Source organism: Varroa destructor, unplaced genomic scaffold (assembly GCF_002443255.2).
Source record: "Varroa destructor unplaced genomic scaffold, Vdes_3.0 BEIS01000006.1, whole genome shotgun sequence".
Classification (NCBI taxonomy): domain Eukaryota; kingdom Metazoa; phylum Arthropoda; class Arachnida; order Mesostigmata; family Varroidae; genus Varroa; species Varroa destructor.
Window position 1 is genome coordinate 7,789,536 of NW_019211459.1, and position 20,376 is coordinate 7,809,911.

At 45.5% G+C, this 20,376-nt stretch overlaps 1 protein-coding gene across 11 annotated transcripts in view; it reads right to left on the minus strand.

Annotated features, from left to right (window-relative positions):
• Window positions 1–1,512: 1,512 nt before the first annotated feature.
• Window positions 1,513–20,376, minus strand: part of LOC111253171 (protein couch potato-like) — a 57,277-nt gene continuing 38,413 nt past the window's right edge. For 7 of the 11 annotated variants that reach the window (XM_022812217.2, XM_022812216.2, XM_086992360.1 and 4 more), the window contains 4 exons: window positions 7,907–8,038; window positions 6,334–6,396; window positions 3,944–4,112; window positions 1,513–2,639 (listed from right to left, as the gene is read on the minus strand). In XM_022812217.2, the coding sequence (XP_022667952.1) occupies window positions 2,587–2,639; window positions 3,944–4,112; window positions 6,334–6,396; window positions 7,907–8,038 (417 nt within the window). In that variant the 3' untranslated portion in view covers window positions 1,513–2,586. Of the gene's footprint in view, window positions 2,640–3,943; window positions 4,113–6,333; window positions 6,397–7,906; window positions 8,039–10,218; window positions 13,019–13,055; window positions 13,145–13,673; window positions 20,170–20,376 lie in introns of those variants that run through there. The other 4 variants (XM_086992361.1, XM_086992358.1, XM_086992362.1 and 1 more) reach the window with 4 other exon arrangements.

Consider the following 20,376-nt stretch of genomic DNA (forward strand, 5'->3'; position numbering starts at 1 on the left):
TAGGTAGGTAGGTAGGTAGGTAGGTAGAGAGAGAGAGAGAGAGAGAGAGAGAGAGAGAAAATAAAGACAGAGATCGTGATTTAGTTAAAGAGTTCTATTTCTTTTTTTGGGTTGATTGCGTTTTTCTCGGTTGCGAAATGTTTTTTTTGTTGCTTGAAATGAGAGTACATAAGTTTGCAGTCGTTTCATGTACCTTAGCACCACGTCCGCCTCCTCCAAGACTTCCGGGTCTTCTTCGGTGACTCGGCAGGTTCTTCAGCTCCCAGCGGCCAGCAATAAGCAATGGATCCCAGCAGAACTGCTGGCAGAAATGACGACCACGGACTAACCGACAAGCAGCCAAGATCAATTCACCTACTCCACCAGTCGTTCCGTTAATTCCGCCCATCTCCTCCGCGCGTTTTCATTGCTACCCTCAAACGCTATCACTCTATCACGCTTCGTTGCCACAATATGGTGCAGTCCTACAACGCGCTCTATTGGTCTTAACTTCTCTGAATTATTAAAATGTTTTATTAAACTGCATAACCTCTCCTTAAACGCGATCGCCGTTCCTCTCAATAGGCAAATAAGCACTGCTCCAAAATCGTTGCGGCAGAAAATCGGTCGGCCGCTACAGACGATACCCGATCTCCGATCACGCCGCCGCTAATTGTCGGCAAGTAACCATAGCACACGTCACTGTGATCTCAGACGTGTGAAACTGCGTTTTCAGCCCCCATATACCACCCCCGTCCGACTTCCGTCGATATAAGGGCTCAGCCACATCTCGTGACATATTTTCGCCGAATACGTAGCAAACCAGTATGTACGTCTGTGTGTGTCTGTCTGTCTGTTCACTAATGGCCTTCTATGTTTCTCTTTGGACGATGGAGATCGAACTTCTATGTTTCTATTAGGCTATGGTTTCACTCCCTTTTGTATTTGATATTGAAATCGATTTTTGGTATCCTTCAGTGGGCAATGGGCCGTAAAGGTCTCCTTTCGATCCTCACCGAAGTTGATGTAGAGTAACAGAAAGTGGGATTCGTTATTTGTAGCAGATTTTATAAATTATTAGAGATTTAAAAAAAAATCTAGTTGAAATTAGTCCCCATGAAAGCTTCTGTACAAGTGTCGCTCGTCAGGAAAACTATTCCTTTTATTTAGCAGAGTATTGGTTCAGTGGTTCTATCTGTTAAGGACATACGGAAGAATTGAGTAATTTAGGAGGGGCGAGTTATATATAAAGCGTTCCCTTATATGTATATGAGGGTTTAGTTGTTTGTCTTTGTTTATTTTCACTTGTTCCTTTGCCCATCGTAATTGTTTTAGATAGTCAAACAATGACCGTAAACGAGTGGCTAATTCTTGATCTTACACACACATATATATATGTACATATATACATATATGCTCATTCATCGATCAAATGTATCAGTATCTATGTAAACTTTACGACATTTAAAACGTTCGTTGCAGGTCGCACAGATCTCGATCACTCACGTGAGATGCATGCATTACAAGATCCACTTGAGAAAAAAGATTTTTTATTCAGAAAATGGCTTTCATTGCCCCTCTTTTTGTTACTGTGACGATAGCACAAATATAGAAAATAAAGGCTTCACTCTTGCCGTCATGTCATATTGTTGGTTGACATAACAGATGTCCTATAGGGCAATACCAGCCTCACAAAACGGTCCATTTTTGTGTATATAGTTTTGTATGTTTGCACGAATCCGTCTTTAATCTAGTCACCATGAGACGTCATTGTCATCATCATAGGCGTCATCCTGTTTTTCTAAAAAGATAAGGTATTTTGAGACGACATGTTCGTTGTACACGTTCGCTTGCATGTTATTTGTGTGCTTAAATTGTTGTTATCGTTTTCGTTTTGGAATCGAGAATAGTAGTATCGTTATTGATTTCGCTTATTATATACTTAATACTATTGACATTTCTAATTTGTTTGTCGCGTCGTCTTACATACTTGTAGATATACTGAGGAGTATTCCCAAACGATATACCATTCCTGCGATGTATAGTATGTTTGTTGTTGTCGTATTATCGCGTCTCATTCAACTCACTATCAGAGCTGGTTCGGCCTTCTAACGTTGCCCGTTAAAAAATTGTCGATTCGTTCATTTTTATTCGAAGTTTTCTTTTGTTTTTATTTGAATGTACACACACGCACACACATACAACTAAGTTCTAGAGGTAGTAAAAACATTAGGAATTAGGACGATTGGAATATGTGGGAGGAGGTTTGTGGGAATTTCAGGAATGAACACTTTGACATCTGGATTTGTTCCTCCCTTAAATAATGACTAGGTAACAACGAAGGGGCGGGGGCGGGGGAAGGAGGTGGGCTCTGAGGATTGCAGCGGAACTTTTCACACTCTCAACCTGTTTGACAGGTGTTCAAACGATCTTGGCGGAATGCGTCACATATGCGTTCGATCCCGGACAATGTCGATATGGTAGTTCGCTGCTTTTGACTAGAGGAGACGACTTCATCGACTGGGAGAAATAGACTCGACTCAGCTATTGAAGGGCTGTGAGGAAGACGGGAGGCCGGTGGCCTGGACCGGGCGTCGAAGGCCCGCTTCACGACGAGCCCAGAGAGCCCAGGTAGTACGGCAGGAAATAGCGAAGTTGCGCTGTAAAAGCAAGCAACACCTGATCACTACCTCAGCCAAGACTTTCATTATTAGCAGCTATCAATCGTATCATAACATACATACATACATGACGATCGAAAAAAACATCACTAAGGCAACGTGATAACACGTTAACTCAACCTGCAATTGCCATCAACCAATGATTGCGGATTAGCAACGCAATAATATTAATCATCAGCATCACAGATGAATCTGAATGGCATCGACGTACGTCCTTGTCTCATTACAAAACATGAACTAATAATATACTTAACCCGACAGAAATCTGCGCTTCTGTCTTCGTCATTCACAAACGATTTGCAGGTCAGTTAACTATCTTCAAGAAGATTCAGCTGATACTGTCATGTTAGACGGTCTTTGTTATGGAATGATCCATCTCACAAGCCGCCATCGGAAGACAACCGAAGTTGGAATGCCGATAAGACTTTAAGCCTTAGGTTTGCAGTTGAAGAAAGGCCCGGGAGCAAAAGAGCAATTACCAGCAGAGACTCTTGTATTTAGTGTAGTATTATATAACACCAGATAAACGCTTAGAGATACTCGAAAGAAAAAGCTCAAATCTCCTTCCTGAACACCATCTGTTTAGCTTTGTCCGTTACCATAAGAGAGGTCTAAGGTTTGCGGTATAATAAGTGTACTTGTGCTTATTGTCCAGACTAGCACCTATCTAAGGTATACAAAAACTGATTTTTATTTGAGGCAGTTGTTTTTTTACTAAAATTAATGACCAATCAGTGGCCTTTAGTACTCGGATCAAAGTAGACTTCGTTCGATACTGGAATGCTAAACTATTGAATAGACCTCTCTGAAATATGTTTCTAGATTTAATTAGCTCATTCTGAGGTATAACCTCAATATTCGTGTTACTGAATGCATCCGGTACGCTTTGGGTGCTGACTTACTCGAGTAATTTTCCGTTTGCCAGCCAGAAGGGAAGTGACATATCGAGGAACAGACACTAACGGTAATAATTAGTAGTCTCTAAGTGTTCGCCTCTGTTAGATAAACTATTATATACAATAATGCTTGACGCAAATCTGGACAGAATTTGTTTATGTCACAAAATGGCGTCGGTCGCAAAAATCCATGACTCCCACAATCCAAAGCGTTTCAGACTTCTAACGGCTCCTCCTTGTCTTATCATGTGATTATAGCTGTTGTATATATACCTTGTGTATAGCCCCTATATATGACTGACGCAAGGGTGTTGCGGGACCATGTTGCTTGTTGCTGAGGGACAGACGACAAACGTCGGGGTGAAAAGATCTCAGGCATAAACTTACGTCCGGTTAGAGGATGAAGCAGTGTGGCGGGATGAGCTGCTCCCGGAGACACCTGCGGGATGCCGACGCCACCCTGGCTCGTTTGTTTCGGCTTGGATACTTTGGTGTTGCTTTTGGCGAACTCGAGTCGGATCGTTTGCGGCAGGTCGGGATCGAAGCGGACTCCCTGCTGAAAGGCGCGTCCAATATCAAATCCACAGAGAGATGGTGGCAACAAGGAGGAGAAACCGAAAACGATACGAGAAAAGGACGAAGAACAGGGTAAAAAATGAGGAAGTAAAAACATAAAAAAGAAGAACAGTGGCAATTGCAATACAGGAAGGACGTAGACAGTTTATGACAACACAGAACACAGAAACGGTCTCTCAGTTTAGCCGATTTTTGTATATTCATCGAAAGTACGGATTTACGTGTCGAACAACAACAACGAAAAGGCAATTTGATTTGTCAGTAACTGTATTTTGCGCTAAAAAAATTCACACGCCAATTGTTCTTACCACCATTATCACACAGAACAATATACAAAAATTTTCGTTGAAATTTTGGATACGGTTTTTCTGTGAGAATTACATTGCGTAAGCTGGAAAATTATGTTAGCACTGCGGCTCGACAAGACATCGACCCACATGATCAAAAAGCTGGCATCATGACGGAACAGCATGAATACCCGTAAAGGTCGAACGAAACGTACGTTTCATGTCAAATTTCGTGATGGGTAAAACTTGTTGTTCTTTTCTTACGACGCAGCGTTGTGGCAAGACGCACATTTGGAGGGCTTTTCCCTTTTCGAATGGCCGTAGGACAAAATATTTATCAGTTAGTTTTCATTTCTGCCGGTAGCTCCGCCCAGACTGATCAGATTCAATCATCGCGATCTGTGTTGGCCTGATATGGCGCAGTGTCTAATGCAGCTTATGTACCTACTATCAACGGTAGCAGCAGCAAACATCATTTCAGCTAGCTCTTCATACGAGCTATAAGGAAGCCATTAGGCGATCGTAAGCACCTTGGACAAAAGTGAACATGCAGAATGATGTATCCCTGGCCTGCGTTGACAGACTGACATCAACGGCCAATCAATGAACTTTTGGCGCCCAGAACCAACCAAACCACAGCCGGAATACACAGATCACCATGTATCTATTTTAAAAAAACTAAAAAGTAATTATCGTGGTAAAAATAGAATCATACCGACGAATAAAGTTCTAGGGTGACGATCGATAATATTTTATCGCTGTTATTGTGATATCTATACTGCACAGGAAATCCTGACTGAGATAGATAAGCCACCGGAGCGATGCAGTACTACAACGAAAATGATCTATGCTGTGATCTTCTATTAAGTCATAGAGAAATCGGCTGCTGCGCGGTTGGAAACAAGAAAAGGTAATCGATTTTTCATCTAGCTGACGGAGTTTGTCGCCGACATATGACAGGAGAACAAAATCGTTTGAATTTAAATTTCATAAAAGATGGGAACGAAATACAGGTCGCATTCTGCGAACGGAGAAGTTTGAGCTACTTCAGCCACGAGGTTGGCGCAGTTCTCACTAAGGCTAACTTAGTTATGGAAGCGGCTTCGAACTACTGAAAAAATAGAGATAAGATGGAAAGAGATGAAAACGGCATTATGATTTCCGCGAGACGGAAACGTTAGTACTTAACTAAATTGAAACATATTTTCATTTATGCAGAAAAAAAGGGGGGGGGGGGGAAGAAATACATGGCGTTTATGACATGCACATAAAAGTTAAATTACTGCAAATTAAACAAGAATTTTCCCTTGTGGGCCTAATTGCTCACATAGCACGAATAAGTGCTGTTAATAAGTTTATGGCTATAGGAAATCGTATTTTAATCTTGAGATTATTTGGCTTGATCTCGGTCGACGTTTTGAAGTGGGTCAGAGTTAACACTCCGATGTTTCAAGGCTAAGGCGACAGGATACACAAATGTATTGTACCCACATTCAAAGCCCAGCGTTACCAAAGTCTTTGCAGGTACGTATCAGGTATGTAAGGTCTCAGCATCTCATACGGCTTAATGAATGAAAATTCATTTACCTATTGTTTAATATACTGCAATTACGGACGGCTCTTTGCTGAACGTTTTCACAAAAGGAAATCCGCAACGTTACAATTGACCAACGTACCCATGAGCATCTTGCCCACAAGTGGCCTTTATAATCCCAGCAGGCAGGATACTTCCATACATGGTAGTATACATGTTTCTAGCTTACAGCGTTTACAAGCTAGCCGTTGTGATTAGTTCCGTTTTTCAGGTCTCTATCTTGCCCACTGCCTTGCCTGTTATTGCATTGTCTCATGAATAATCTCAAGCTCCATACATTGTTTCAAACGTTGGTAGTTCGTGTGTGTGAGGCCACTAACCTGTAGTTCTTGTTTCGCTGCTTCGGCGCCGGCTCTGGTCGAAAACGTCACGAACCCCACGGGCTGAAAGGCAATGTCGGAAACGCAAACGATCATAGTGAAACCATTGAAATACGCGTACGCTTTCAGCATTGCCGAAATGTCCATTGCTAACGTGTGTCTTGCAAAGAACGAAATACGTCTATATTCGTTTATTCAGTTGATGTCGAGGACGAGACTATTAAAGTTCTGTTAAATGCTTCGTTTACGTTCGTCCACCTCTACACCGCTAATAACTTGCTTTTTCGAGAACAGCTAAACAAACACATATAAACACGGTGAAGATTGCGACGAAATGAATCAGCAGGAGTGCTGCTGCTAGACACACTGAAAGACACATTTATTGACTTCGGACATCGTTTTAACTAAGCCGTCGCCCATGCAAGCACCACAGAGGAGATCAAGAGAGGCTCACTTCTACTGAAGCTACTGCCATAGACTTATGGAAATGCATCAAAAGTTCTTGGCAGAGGCTAAATTTGATCGTCGACGATGAGTAGCAAAGATCTCATAGGAAACAAACCCTGTCTATTTCGATAGCTTGATAATGGAACTCTTCGTAGAATTCTGAAGGACGCCAACTGGGCCTGACTAACATGAACCCTCTCAATTAACCGCACGTGGGAAACAGCCAGATGACCCCGAACAAGCCTAAAGTTTTTCAAGATAGAGCATTTGGATTTTGACGCCTACCAGCTTTGGCTCTATATGCTATAAATTTTGCTGCATGTTGGGGTGAATGCAGTTAGACCATATTCTGAAACTGGCTGGAAAAAGGCTGGCAGGGTTTCCAATGATTGAGTAGATATTTAAATTTTATTGATGGTCCAAAGTGTTTTTGCTATGATTTGTTTAGATCGATTGTTGTAGTAATGTACATAAAATGTATATACCAGTCTATCGTACGACATTTTCGCTTTTTTTCTACTAACTTCCCTCGCGGTGATCTCTCTACATATGCCCACTCACCTTTTACTCCATATGAGATATGGACAACTCATTCGCTAACAATTGTCGTAGTACCTCTTCGACTCATATTGCAGATCGCCTTGCTTCGGCTGTGACGCTGGTGGCAAATGTCCATTTAACGAGACTGCTTCGTCTCTAGACATTGAAACAGCATTAGCAGCGGCTGCTGCAGTCGCAGCCGCCGCGACAATAGCATGTGGAACAGCATAATTTGCCTGTGCATGGGGTTCTTTAAGGCGAACGAAGGACGGGAGAACTAACTAACAGCACGGGAACGGCTAGGAGCGGAGGAACAGATATAAGTGAAGGCGGTCACGGAGGCACGATGGAGCAAATACATGAAAATAAAAGTAAGGATGGGAAGAAATATGGAGAAAACGAAAGAGAGATGGGGACAATTGCGACTCGAAGCGAATAACGGCTTTGTGAGAACAAAGCTTCCGCGCAGCGGGGTCGTGGCGTCGGTCGGCGGAACCGGGGGTACGGTAGTCAAGAGTGGCGTAGCGGCAGATGTTGAAGCCGAGACGGTCTACAACAAAAAAGAAATGCGTGCCGATGCACTTACCGATGAAGTCTTCCCGTTCTTCGAGGTGACCTTGAGTAGCGAGCCTTCGTAGCCCTTGTACGCCCGGAACAACAGGTAGAGCTCGCGGGGCTTGGCGTCCATAGGTAAGCCCGATACGAATAGTGTACGAACCTGCGTCGCCCCCAAACGGTGGAACGAAGAAAACCGCAACAACGCCAACGAAAGCGGGAACGATAGTCGAAAGGGCGGCAGGTACCGTCAGACAGATGCCAAAACACGCAACCATAGATTAGGATAGATATGTTAGACACGCCATCATAGATGTATCAGCTTCTTCTTATATTTCGTTTACCTATCTTGTTCGGTACTGCCTAAAATTCTAGAGCCTACTGCGACGCTCCACTACTGTTCCGGGGACCTAGACCTAGTCTATGGCCCTGGACATAGTTGTGGTCCCGGTAGACCCCCGAACGCCGGACCGCAACGGGCTCTCGCGCGTTCGCTAATTGAGTCGATGTGCGGAGCGCCCGGGGAGTAGGCGAGCGCCATCTGAGCGATAACGGCAGTAGAGAATGCAGCCGGCCTATTACGACACTAGCGACAACCGTGCGCGCAAATACAAAAATCTCGACATTCATTACAATAGTCTATGAGGGATATTGGCAAAAAAAAAGCATATTTATTGTTGATCACGTAGATCAATAGAGCTCAATCGTATACTACTATATATTAAAATGTGGCTAGGTCGCTATAGGTGATTGGTATCGTTATCAGAGTCGTGTGGGGTGGCCTGAAAGGCATGTTGCCATCCCACTGTGTCTCTAGTCTGATCTGACACCATGCCATAAGTGATCCGAATCAACCTAACGATTAGTTTAGCGAATTTGCGCACAAGCGATTGCCCCAAGCAGATTGGATCGCTTACAGCCTAACGGGTGGGCGTATATCTTGTTCGATGTCGGACGGATTCAGTGTACTAGTTTCGACACGCTGAACTGCGGCGGTGTACGACAACGTCGTTGGTAATGTCATGTCTTCCAACGTCCTGTTTCTTTTTCGGCCAATTCAGCAGAAGTAGTCATTGACGCACTGGCCGTACAGTGGCGAAAACTATTCACTAGACTTTACAAACTTCCCCGAGTGTCCGTGCTAGCTTGTTAGAAACGATACTGTAGCTGCGCTGCAATATGTTATGTAATGGCAACTTTACCACTAAATCAAAGAAGTCATTTTTCACGATACTATCCATTGATCCCCATTCGCTAGCCTTAAAAGATGTCACTGCCCCCCTTCACCATCAGGCTCTATAGGCTGTGGAACGTATCTCCCTAGTAATGATTTCTCACGGATTCGAGCCAGCTGTCCATTTGACGAGAGGAAACGGGAGAAATTGTAGCTTGAACTATTATATGTCAAAGGATTCTTTGTATACACAATGGTATTCTGGCTAACAGAAGAAACATTAATTAAATATTATATTCTAAATAGGTGCGTGCTCACAATATTGGCAGCATGCTTGATGGTTATTGTGCTATAATTAACACATGCCACAGATTTTTACTTTCACTTATAAGCCGGTTTTCTCTGTGACTTCGCCTGAATAAACATAATCCAATTATTTGAATTACAATTGTTAATTTTTTCATTGTTTCCGCACAGCTGGAAGCCGTTCCAGAACGTTATGGGCTTAGCGAAAAGCAATACCACACTGAATGACTGTACACACGTTATACCTTACGTGCGGTGGTATCGACAATAGCTTTACTACTAACAATACCTAAATGACACTCCTTTGTCAGCTTGCTTCTTTCTTGCCTTTTTTTGTTGCCAGGTGGGATTAGGGCGTGACTATGTACCGTGAGTCCTGTCGAAAAAACGACGCGCAGCACCAGCACGGTTTTGGATAATTGATTTCGATATATTTCAATAGCATAGGTTAGTAAGAAATGTGTTAATACGGGGCAAAAAGTGCTCAATTCCTGCATGACAGAAGAGCTTGGTTTGAATCAGAAAAAGCCGAGGAGCAGAAAAAATAATCACACTCAGTCGAATAATACGGAGTACCATTTATAAGCAGATAGCGGAAATCAGGAAGAAGTTAGTGAATGTTTGGTGTCTTATGTTCTGCACTACCGTTAAGAATTGGTTCCGATAACACAACACCAATATTTTAAACAGGGTCAGTCGATTACTGTTTGACGTCATTTCAGTTAGTTTACGTATAGTAGGAGCTCTGTCATCATTGTTGCTATGTTGTTGTTAGCAATATCGCTACCCGTTATAGTCGCCACCGTCGGCGTCGTGACGGAAACCCAGGCGCTAGTGTGCTGTACCTCCGCGTTCGTGCTTACCATGATGGCAACAGGGACCACTAACCACCCATACAGATCGACAGAGAGTCCAAATAGCGAGCGATGTCCGCCAGCGTTGGCCTCTCCCACGGTCGCTGTTACTCGAATTCCCCGTATCTCGTGCAAAATGCTGCAGCTACTACCGCGGTAGTTGTAGGCCCGACCACCATCCAACGGTCAATAGGCAACACACGCACACACACACACACACACACACACACACACACACACACACGGTCCCTTCGTTACCGCCGCCGTTACCAGCGGCGGCCGATGGACACTCGGTACCTCCCTTCCTCTCTAGCTTGTTCGTTCGTTCGCGACGAACGAGCTGACGGAGAGGCATAGACGGTGCAGGACCACCACGTTGAAACGAACTCTCATTTATGACGCTCATCTGTGTCGACCTGGCTAGCGTATCGCCGTCGGTCCATAGTCATGTCCACCACGGACACCCACACTCTTCCACTCACGATGCGACACGAGGTCGACGGCAAAAGCAGTAGGAACTGTAGAGGCGGATGGTTCCCGTCTGTTTTGCCATCACCATCAGCGCTACTGTGGCTAGCATCGTCAACACAGCCACTGCTGCTGCTACCTGCCCCTCGTAGAACTCGTCGGACAGACGCTGAATAAAGCCTGTCTAACTTGTTCTTCTGCAACCGCAGCTGCAGCTGAAACAATTAGAGTCGTATGGAATGGAGGATGCGTCGAGCCCGACACAGAATCGTATCAACCGGCACTCACCATGGCAGTAGTGGCAATGGATACCAACCAGCAAAAACCGTTAGCCTGTAAGCATATGGACGCTATAGAAAATTAACAAGTAGTCTAACTGGCTAGATTGGTCGCGCCTGTCTGTGTGTGTAAGACAACTAGAGCTGCTCGAACTAGATATCTGCCGCTGCGTTGGGTTGGCCAACGTTGCGACGTTTCCAGCGCCACCGTTGTTACATCTACGGCTGCCACTTTCAATGATATAGTTGTTCACGCTCGCGATCGAGAGCGCGTAATGCTCTACTCACGCCCCTTTCTCTATTTCCCCTTATTTCCCTGTCGCCCACTCTTTTCTGTTACTCTTTCGCCGTCTATCCATCTACCGTGTGTGTGTCTCTGATCGGTGCTTGCCGCCGCTATCCGTTGGCCGTTGCCGACATAATATGGTCACAATGACTGACTTACTACCATACTACGAGATGGCAACTAGACCCAGAGCCAGTACGTATTAAGTTTGAAGAACTGCTGCTGCAGCCGCCGCTGCCACGGCCACCCCCGCCATTACTGCTGTTTTTTTTGAGGTCGTCGAAAACCGGTAAAATCTGATCAGGCTGGGTCACTTCAACGGAACCACAGCAAACGATGGGTCGCTAGGCCGTTGCTTATCAGGTCTCGGCCGTCCGTATTGTACTCCATTGTGACAAACACTGAAGTAGTACTAAGCGGCGTTGTTAAGTTTAGGTATGTACTACTAGATAGGCAAACTTAGGAGACCAGGGAAACACGGGAGTTAGAACGGTTTGTGGTAATAGTTTTAGAAGTAATAGAGTAATAGTTTTAGCAGTAGCCGCATGCATTAATTCTCCACCAAGGCAGAATTCACAGGTACCGTCAGGAACAGTATGAGAGACAATTTAGAAGTAGGACCACTATTATATGGCGGGAAAGAGACTGTACCGCTCTGCCTAGCTAATAAAGTGAAATAGAGTTGAATAGTATGTGAGCTCATGCTGAAGCTATTGTTGTTTCATCAACAATAGCGTTTCCAGCTTTTGCCGCTTAGGATCGCCTGTGCGTAACGTTGGGTAGCGTTGAGCCGTCATCATCTTCGATTATGGATCGAAGCACGCCTCGGGCATATGAGCGTCAGCGACCAACTGAGCAACCGACTGATTGATGTTCATTGGTTATTACATTCACATCAGCCAACAGCGGCGGTAGCCAGTGCCACATGACTACGAGAGTGGCTCGTGAGACCGGTACGTATACAAGCAGATACCGTCTGATTGTATGACCCGATCGATCAATTCTCAAAAAAAAACATCACCAAGCTAGGGAAGAAGCTGCTTGAGAAACAGAGAGTCAAAGCTCAAGAGGGACGATAATTCAGCTATAGGTAGCAACAACCATAGTAATAATAAAAATAGAATGTAACTAAGCACTTCAGGTGCGTCACGTAACTGTGCTTGGTGATAGAAATAATGCTGATGATGACCTCGACTATGCCGGTTGGTCGCCTCACCAGTGAGTCTAGCGATCGATCGTGCTCCCAGCCCCCTATGGGTTCTAGTTTCTCCCAGCTATACCCCATCCCCTTCCGTCTGTAGGCCCCCGTAGATCAATGTACTAACCTCACGGAAAGCACTGTCAACCGTCGACCAGCCAGCGAACTCCAAATCGAGTCTGTCGGCTAAATGTTAGGAACGAATACTGCTTTTGCTGCCAGCATGACAGGAAAGCAGAGAACAAACAAAAACATATATACCCATACACAGACGCACCCTATTACTTGTAGAAGAGGCTTAGAATCGGGTATGAGACGGTCGCTGCGTCAGGAGGGACAAAAACACCATCGAACGCTAAACCAAAATAGTCTTATACAACACTTTTGACTATATCGATTTCTCGCTTTTCTCTTATCCTGCTCTCCTGCCATTTTTTCCATAGCAACGATTTCGAAGGATTCTCCGCCGTCGTCGCTGCCGCCATGACGACTACCTGCGGCCTACATCGCCAAACCTGTCGTATTTAGCTATAGGCAAATGTAGGTAAGAACGCGCCAACACTTAAGGCCGAGATACAAGTCATACATCGACATTTCGACTAAATAGAACGCTTACCGTCGCATAATTCATACACAAGACGAGGGCACGGGAGCTCAGTTAGCGATCGACGGCAACGAATGGTGACAATCCGGATTTGCCTATGACTGGAAATAGAAAGCACTACATTGAGTACTGAATCTGCGGTATCGCTTGAAAATCGTGAAATCAGGAAAACGCTACATACACACACACACAAATTGACTCTCAGACTCTAAACATAACAAATAGCTTGAGTGGTTCGAGAACGTTTCCCCCCGTTAATCACCGTGACAACATAGCAGTTTGGCTTTCTGTTTTTTCGTAGCTGCCTGCCTTGCCAGTCACAGGTGCATCGAGCGCGCTGCAGAATCGAACAATATCAGATGGCTGACCACTCAACACATCAGTTTACGGGGACAGCCAGCAGTCGACGCGGTACTATCGTGTACTTCACGATAGATTGTCGTGTTTTTTATATACTGTATCGTATATTAAATAAAAAAAAAAACTAAGTACCATCCATTTAATTGGCATAGCTGCAGTTCACTGACGGAAAGCACAAATGCAAACGTTTCAGTTTAATTAATGCAACGAATCAGCTGCAGTTAGTGATAATGCAGGCGCCAGCTCAATATCGGCGTTCCGTTCTCCTACCTTTTCCCGTAGGATTCCCTTGAACAACGATGAGAACAACAATGGAACGGTCAAGGATAATCGACATCGGCGATGGTCAGACGTTCAGGATGATTCTTACGTGCCATTTTAGCGTCGTCCCAACCACAATCGATATCCTCGTGCTTGTTGTCGTTGTTAGAATAGCGTCTGCAAAACTGTCTGTTACCTTGCCAGGCTTCATTTCGGCTTTTTTCCTTCAGCGTTCACGAGCCCCTTTTCTCTACCTGCAGCCCATGTCGTTCTAAGCAGTTGGCTCTGGGTTATAAGGAGCGTTCGGACTTGTTCGGTAGCCGCTCGAGAACGACAGCCCCTACGAGCCATCATTGCTGCGGTTGCGGTTGACTGCTGTCGCGGAAACGGTAACGAAGTGCACCTAACGAATTGGCACAGGCCGTCGCCGCTAGCGTCGCCACCGTCAGCAACTGCAACAATTCCGAGTAACAACGTAAGTGAAATAGTATAACGAGCGAGAAAGGGCGACACAGTCGGAGAAAGAGAGTAGTTCTTTAGCACAGCTGGCGTGTCGTGCGAGTTCATCGTCGACTAGCGGCACAGCATCGGCGCGTCTAGCCAGCCCGCCAGCGTCTTGAATAACAGTTCATCTTGAACTTCTCACTCGAACGCCACTCACTCTGTCAAACCAATTGCCGCTGCTGCTTCAAGGCGGTGCGCACGCAGCAGCCCGAGTGGCGTCCGTCTCGAAGTGGCCGGGCATTCGTTCGTTCGAATAACGTTCCTTTGTATTTGCCCTAATGGTAACAACGCAAAATGGAGAGGAGAGGAGAGGAGAGGGGAGGAGAAAGAGAGCGAGTAAGGGAAACATTTACAAAGACGACATCGCGGAGGCAGGTCGCATTTCGAGTCGCAATGCCAGTGCTGCCTGTTCCTCGTCGTTGTTTCGGTTCTGCCAAGAATCGGTAACGGGTTATGCAGCAGACCGTTAGCGTCGTGGCGGACGTTTGAGCGTATGTACATCGAGTGCAATGCGTACATGCTTAGAATAGTTTTCCGTGCGCGGTCATGGCTGGGACTGAGGATGGGTAGTATTTATGGCAGCAGAAAGCGATTCTTTCTTGATGAGCTTACACTGCTGCTTCAGCGTCAGCGGTAGGAACGACAGAAGTCGAAGCTGACCGACGAGCAGTCATCGATCGGATAATCCTGACGCCCCGCTTCTCTCTAGTTGATCCGTTTCTATTCAGCGAAACTTACCTCGGCACGATAGCAGCCGCCGCTGCAGCCAATACCATCGACGCTATTCGAGTGTCATATGCGCTGATGTGACTCAGAGTGTACCAGCCCAGGTCAAACCGTCGTGATGTAGCTGATCCCTAGCGAGCACCATTGACTATCAATCTCACCGAATTATGGTTAGGCTCTGACTCTCTAGAGACGATGGCTGTCGATCCGCGTGAACGGGGACGCCGCTGAAGGGTCGAGAGTGTCATTGCTGTCAATGGAAGAAGACAACGGTAGATATGCTTGACAAGTCCGAATCACATCTTGCGGCAGTTAACCACAACAACTAGATGGCCATCTTTTCCTTGTTGCCAGCAATCTTTTAGGCGTTTATGACAAGTTACTGGTGTCGCTGCCATTGTTTTTGAAGGTAGATAGGATTTTAGTGGGGTAGCTGCATTTTCTATTCTAGTAGGCTCTACGCGCAAGACCTGGGACCTCACAGTCACTACTGGACCTGGATTCGCTATAGAGTACGACGAACTTACGTTGTTGCTGAGCAGATCTCATTGTTGTAGAGCCTTCCTCGAGTCTGAACAATCGCAGACATTGAAGTTTTGCATCTTTTTGCTAACTTCATTCGGATTGAACAAGCAGGCAAACTGACTGACAACGATCAAACGGCAAGAGTATAGTGATAGCATTTAGCGCAATACCAGACCCCAGTGAACATTCAGTAATCAATGGTGCAGCAATTTTCAAGAAATTAAACTTCCAGCTTTTCTTTCTGTGCCCAGCAAACGCGCTAGATTGCGACAATCTTGGAAGCGGTTAATGATATAGTTCACAGCATAATGCTGGACTGCCTATCCTACCATCTAAAGTAAACTCAATTATACCCATTTCCCCGCGTAGCCTCGTTATCGGAGGACGTGATACTTCGTTTCAGTTTCTTTTAGAAAGCAAACTCGGTAGGTGGCAAATATAGAACTGTTTCACTCTGGGGTTTGCTGCCCCGTGAGCAGATCTCGACTACCCCCATCAAAGCGATCTAACATTCTGTTTATTGTTCAGTTTTTATGCGTTATTTGGCATGTTTACAATGCACAGTGCTGTCATCGGCTTGCCCGACGACTAGAACTTCTCGAGTAACCATAAGCATTGCCACATTACAAAACGGCATCTTCACTCGAGACCTTTTGATGCATCGTAATTTGATGTGCTGATGGGTCATAATTGGCCATTGGCGAGGCACCGAAGATCGATTCTATATTTGAGCGTAGCATGCACAAACGTATGCTTTTAATATAGTTTCTATTTTCGTGGTGAAGGTCTAGGGACATGCGAACACACCTAATTCCAACCGTTATAGAACCAAGCTAGGGTAGAGCCTGTGTGACTAAAATGGGAGCGTACGTTAAGTAAGTGTTTATTATTACAAGGATAAATTTCACACGTTGAAGATGTTTCGAGCAAATGAAAGAGCCCAGGAGAACAAGCCGCGGAATCGCACAATAGTCTTCCGATAAAGCAATGGATAGCCTCAATGTGGCTTTAATCAACTTGATGCGTGGATAGGTAACGCTGAGTGACGCTATACCAAGTGTGTGCATCTTTATTATCTTCCGTATATATAGTCCGTTCCGTTGCGAATCACCTGGCAGATCTGCTCCGGCTGGCATACGTAGGTTGTATAGAGACAAACCGCGGGCAATCATTTGTGTTTTTGTCCGTGTTTGTTCTTCGTTACAATGCTTGTTGTTAGCTGACTGAAACCGTTTTTTTCCTGACCAAAAAATAGCCGAGCGTTTTGCAAGCGTAATAATCGGGGAAAAACAATTCAGCCCGTTGCGATCAGACACAGACGGCAGCTCGGTTCGGTGAGTTTTAGTTCATTTCGGAACTAAAGCACCTGCTCCGTGCGCACCAGAATCAACTCGTGGTAGTCACAAAAATAGCATTGCACAAGACAAACACACGATTACCGCAATATCTCTATCCAAGGGAATGCTAACACCCTATCTCGTTAAAATTTCTAGCCCGTCCTTATCTACTTCAGGTCGTGATAGCTAATATTCTAGTATATATTCAACAAAACTCGTACGGACGACCCGTAATACAGCCGCCATTCCTGAAACTCGTAAAAGTCTCGCGTTGACGACCAACTATCATTTTCACACAACGTTTGACTGGCGACGCTTGGCCCTTCATATGACATAGTCAAACGGTATGACCCTCTATCCGACAGTTCATCTGTCAGCCTGCAGAAGTGAGGCATCGCTATACGCTGTTATAAGGATACCTGACTTCTCGCCGACAGATTATTAATTCGCGATAGCTTTAGGTAGTCACCCAAATTTTCATCGTCTTCGAAGCCTTCAGGCAAACTCTCCCCTTTTAACAAAACGCGGACGTCAAAGCCGACGACGATCGCGATGTCAATCTTGAAGATGCGACAGATCTCAAGGGCTGCGCGGCTGGTCGGTGCTGCTTTTTCCTTAATCTTTTCCCTTTCTTATGGGTTTCGTAGCATGCCTGATGCTGGAGTCAGTTGTCCATTCATCCGTTCATCTGACGATCGACTTCGCCGCAGCAACAAGACGACGCTGACGACACTCGGCGCCGTCCAAAACCACCCCTACTATGCCATTCTCTTCCATCGAAACGATGTCGTTGAACAACGTGGCTTAGTCTCAATTGCAGCTGCTACATTCGTTGCCTCCGCCGTTGTCTTCGACGACTTCACAGACGCCAGCGCCACGATAACCATGAGCGCCATTTGCGATCAACGGGCACCGCCACCAGCAGACATTCTGTCGTTGAAACCACCGCCATCGCTAGCAGCACTTCAGCAACAGACGAGGTAGCAACACAACAGCTTCACGAATCATCACCAGCCTACATTGTGCTCTACGACGCTTTTGGATTTTACTTCACTGCTGTGCTCTGGTTCGCTTGGACCCGATGCCGCAACGCTCGCCCCGGTTCGCTCTATAGACGCTTAGAAACGTCTCTAGATCCAGTAGCAGCAGCAATAGTCGGCTGTTTGCCGTCTGTCTATCTATCCGGCCCAGCGTCGTTCGTTTACGGCAGAAAGGCATCAGTGTCTCTGCCGTTGCCGCCACCATGGTACGCGTAGCAAAGAACCATAGCATTCAGGGCGCACGCACAACAGACGCTAGAATGGAATATTTGTGAGTTTTGCGCGAGGCGTTTGGCAAGCGTCACCATGAAGCATCGCAGCGGAGTTGTTGCATCTGCCGTCAGTATCGCCAGGAACAGAATCAGCGGCAGCTCGTTGTCCATCTGTTAGCAATTGATTCAGAGGCGGCAGCAGTCGCTGCGGAATCACCTGAAACGGAGCGTGGTGCATAGAAACGTAGCCGATACGGAAAGTGGGGAAAAATCAAGCACGGACAAGAAAAAATGTGAAATCAAGCAAAAAAGATGATCGGCCACTGATGCTGGTGCCAGAGCTTCTAGCAGCGAAACCCTATTCTCTATATGCCGCTGAGTACACGTATCTGTCTGCCGCTTTATCAAGTAGGCTTGCCTTCGTCACTGTACATTACGAATCTACGGCGGATATTGTTGTCGTCGTCGGTAAAGTGGAACTGAATTTCCGCCATCATGTAGCGTCGATGCAAAACGTGACGCGTTATGGCGTTGGTGCCTCAGCCAGCAGTACCTTACGTTGCATTTGCACTGTGCTCGTAAAGGTACGAAGACCTATGTGTCGATATACACCTGAGCACAGAAAGCGCTGTAATTGTCCGTAAGTCACCGTGAGTCAGTCAGTCAGTTGGCCTATAGCCAGACGCTCAGTCCTCTCATTTGCCCGTCGCACACAAACAACCACAACAGTCACCGTCCATGCTGCTTTGTTCGCTTCCTTTGCTTCGACTCCTTCTGCTCACTGCCACCACTTCCGCTGCCGCTGGTGATGCTTTTGAGCGCTGAATGGTCATTCTGGCGTTCGGGGGCCCCCGGAAGCTGGGACTAAAGCCAAGCGGGCGAAATAACTCGCCGAATGGCCGTCCCAACGTCAACGACGTCGTGAATATAAGCCGACAGGCTCGAGATACAGACAGGTAAACAGACTGGGTGAGAAGAAGAGAGACTAAGCTACCTAACACAACCGTCGTCAAACAGCAGCAGCGACCGCATTAATGCCGACCGGATCGTCTTCGCTCGACGTATTTTACAGTGGACGACGTTGCCTAAACGACAAGAATCGACAAAACTATCGTAGACACTCGCACTGACGCTGTTGGTGCTACTGCCTTCGTTGGGACGAGGTTGAACTAAGAAAGATCCGACCGCCATCACTAACAATAACAACAACAAAGTCATCAGATGAGGAGAGATTTGACGGAGCTGATGGTTGTTGTCGCTGTGAACAGCGCAGCCGATGCTGTTGTTGTTAACTGCTTTCCCGTCTGCGGGATCAGACCTGGCAGGTGATGGGGTTTGACATAGCAGAGCTGGTGTCAACGGTGAAAATGATCATGATGTCTGTTGCTGGTAATGAAGATAATGGTAATGGAGAGAAAAAAGACACTGGCGATGACGATGAAGGTCTTTGCGCTGGTTCCTTAGCCGGCCTTTTAATTCAGGCCGCGTTTGTAAACAATTGGTGCACTACATACAAAAAGTTCCTAGCACGTCCACGAAGGCCACATACAGCATCGAATGAAAACAAAGAAAACATGTTGGCAGGCAGGCGGTTGACTAACCACGAGAGTCAAGACGACAAAGAGGATGGAGTGAAAGGTATCGTAGCCAGGACACGTACTGACTGCGATCTCGTAGACCACTCAATAGATACCAACACTTTGCATGTGGCCGGCCAGATCCAATGGCAGGTCGTCGGGTTTGATAATTTATCGGATTATACCAAAGGAAACAGATCTCCATGAAGTTCTGTCTGCTCCAGATTCACAAGGTTTTTTTTTTATAGCTGTAGGCAGTGAAACGTAGCATAACTTAACTGGCAACTTTGTCAACGGGGCAATAGTCAGTGTACATAAATAGCATTTGCAGTACCGACGTACATGGCAATTTTGTCGTAGTACGGGCGACCGTACGCTGCTGAGCGGGACTTCCTGTATGGATAGAGACGTGTTTCTTTATTATTGTTTGATTATTACTTATGTTATTATGATTGTTGCTTGTAATTATACATTGATTAAAAAAATTGCCAAAAATTTATGTATACTTTTACGGCCGTAGATAGTGATCGTGTATTCATTTCAGCCAGTCTTTCATTATTTCAACGCGACTTTCTTGTTCTGTGCTATTTAATGCTTGTGCTCTGTGCTAGCGGCCTATCCAAGCTTTTTCTCGACTATGTAGCACAAATCCAACAACAAGAAAGGGATTTATTAAGATTCTATCGTCAAAAAAAATAGATTAAAAAAAAAAATATATATATATATATATATATATATATTTTTTTTTCTATAAGGACACAACTGCTCGTTGTCTTCGGATTCGTTTATTT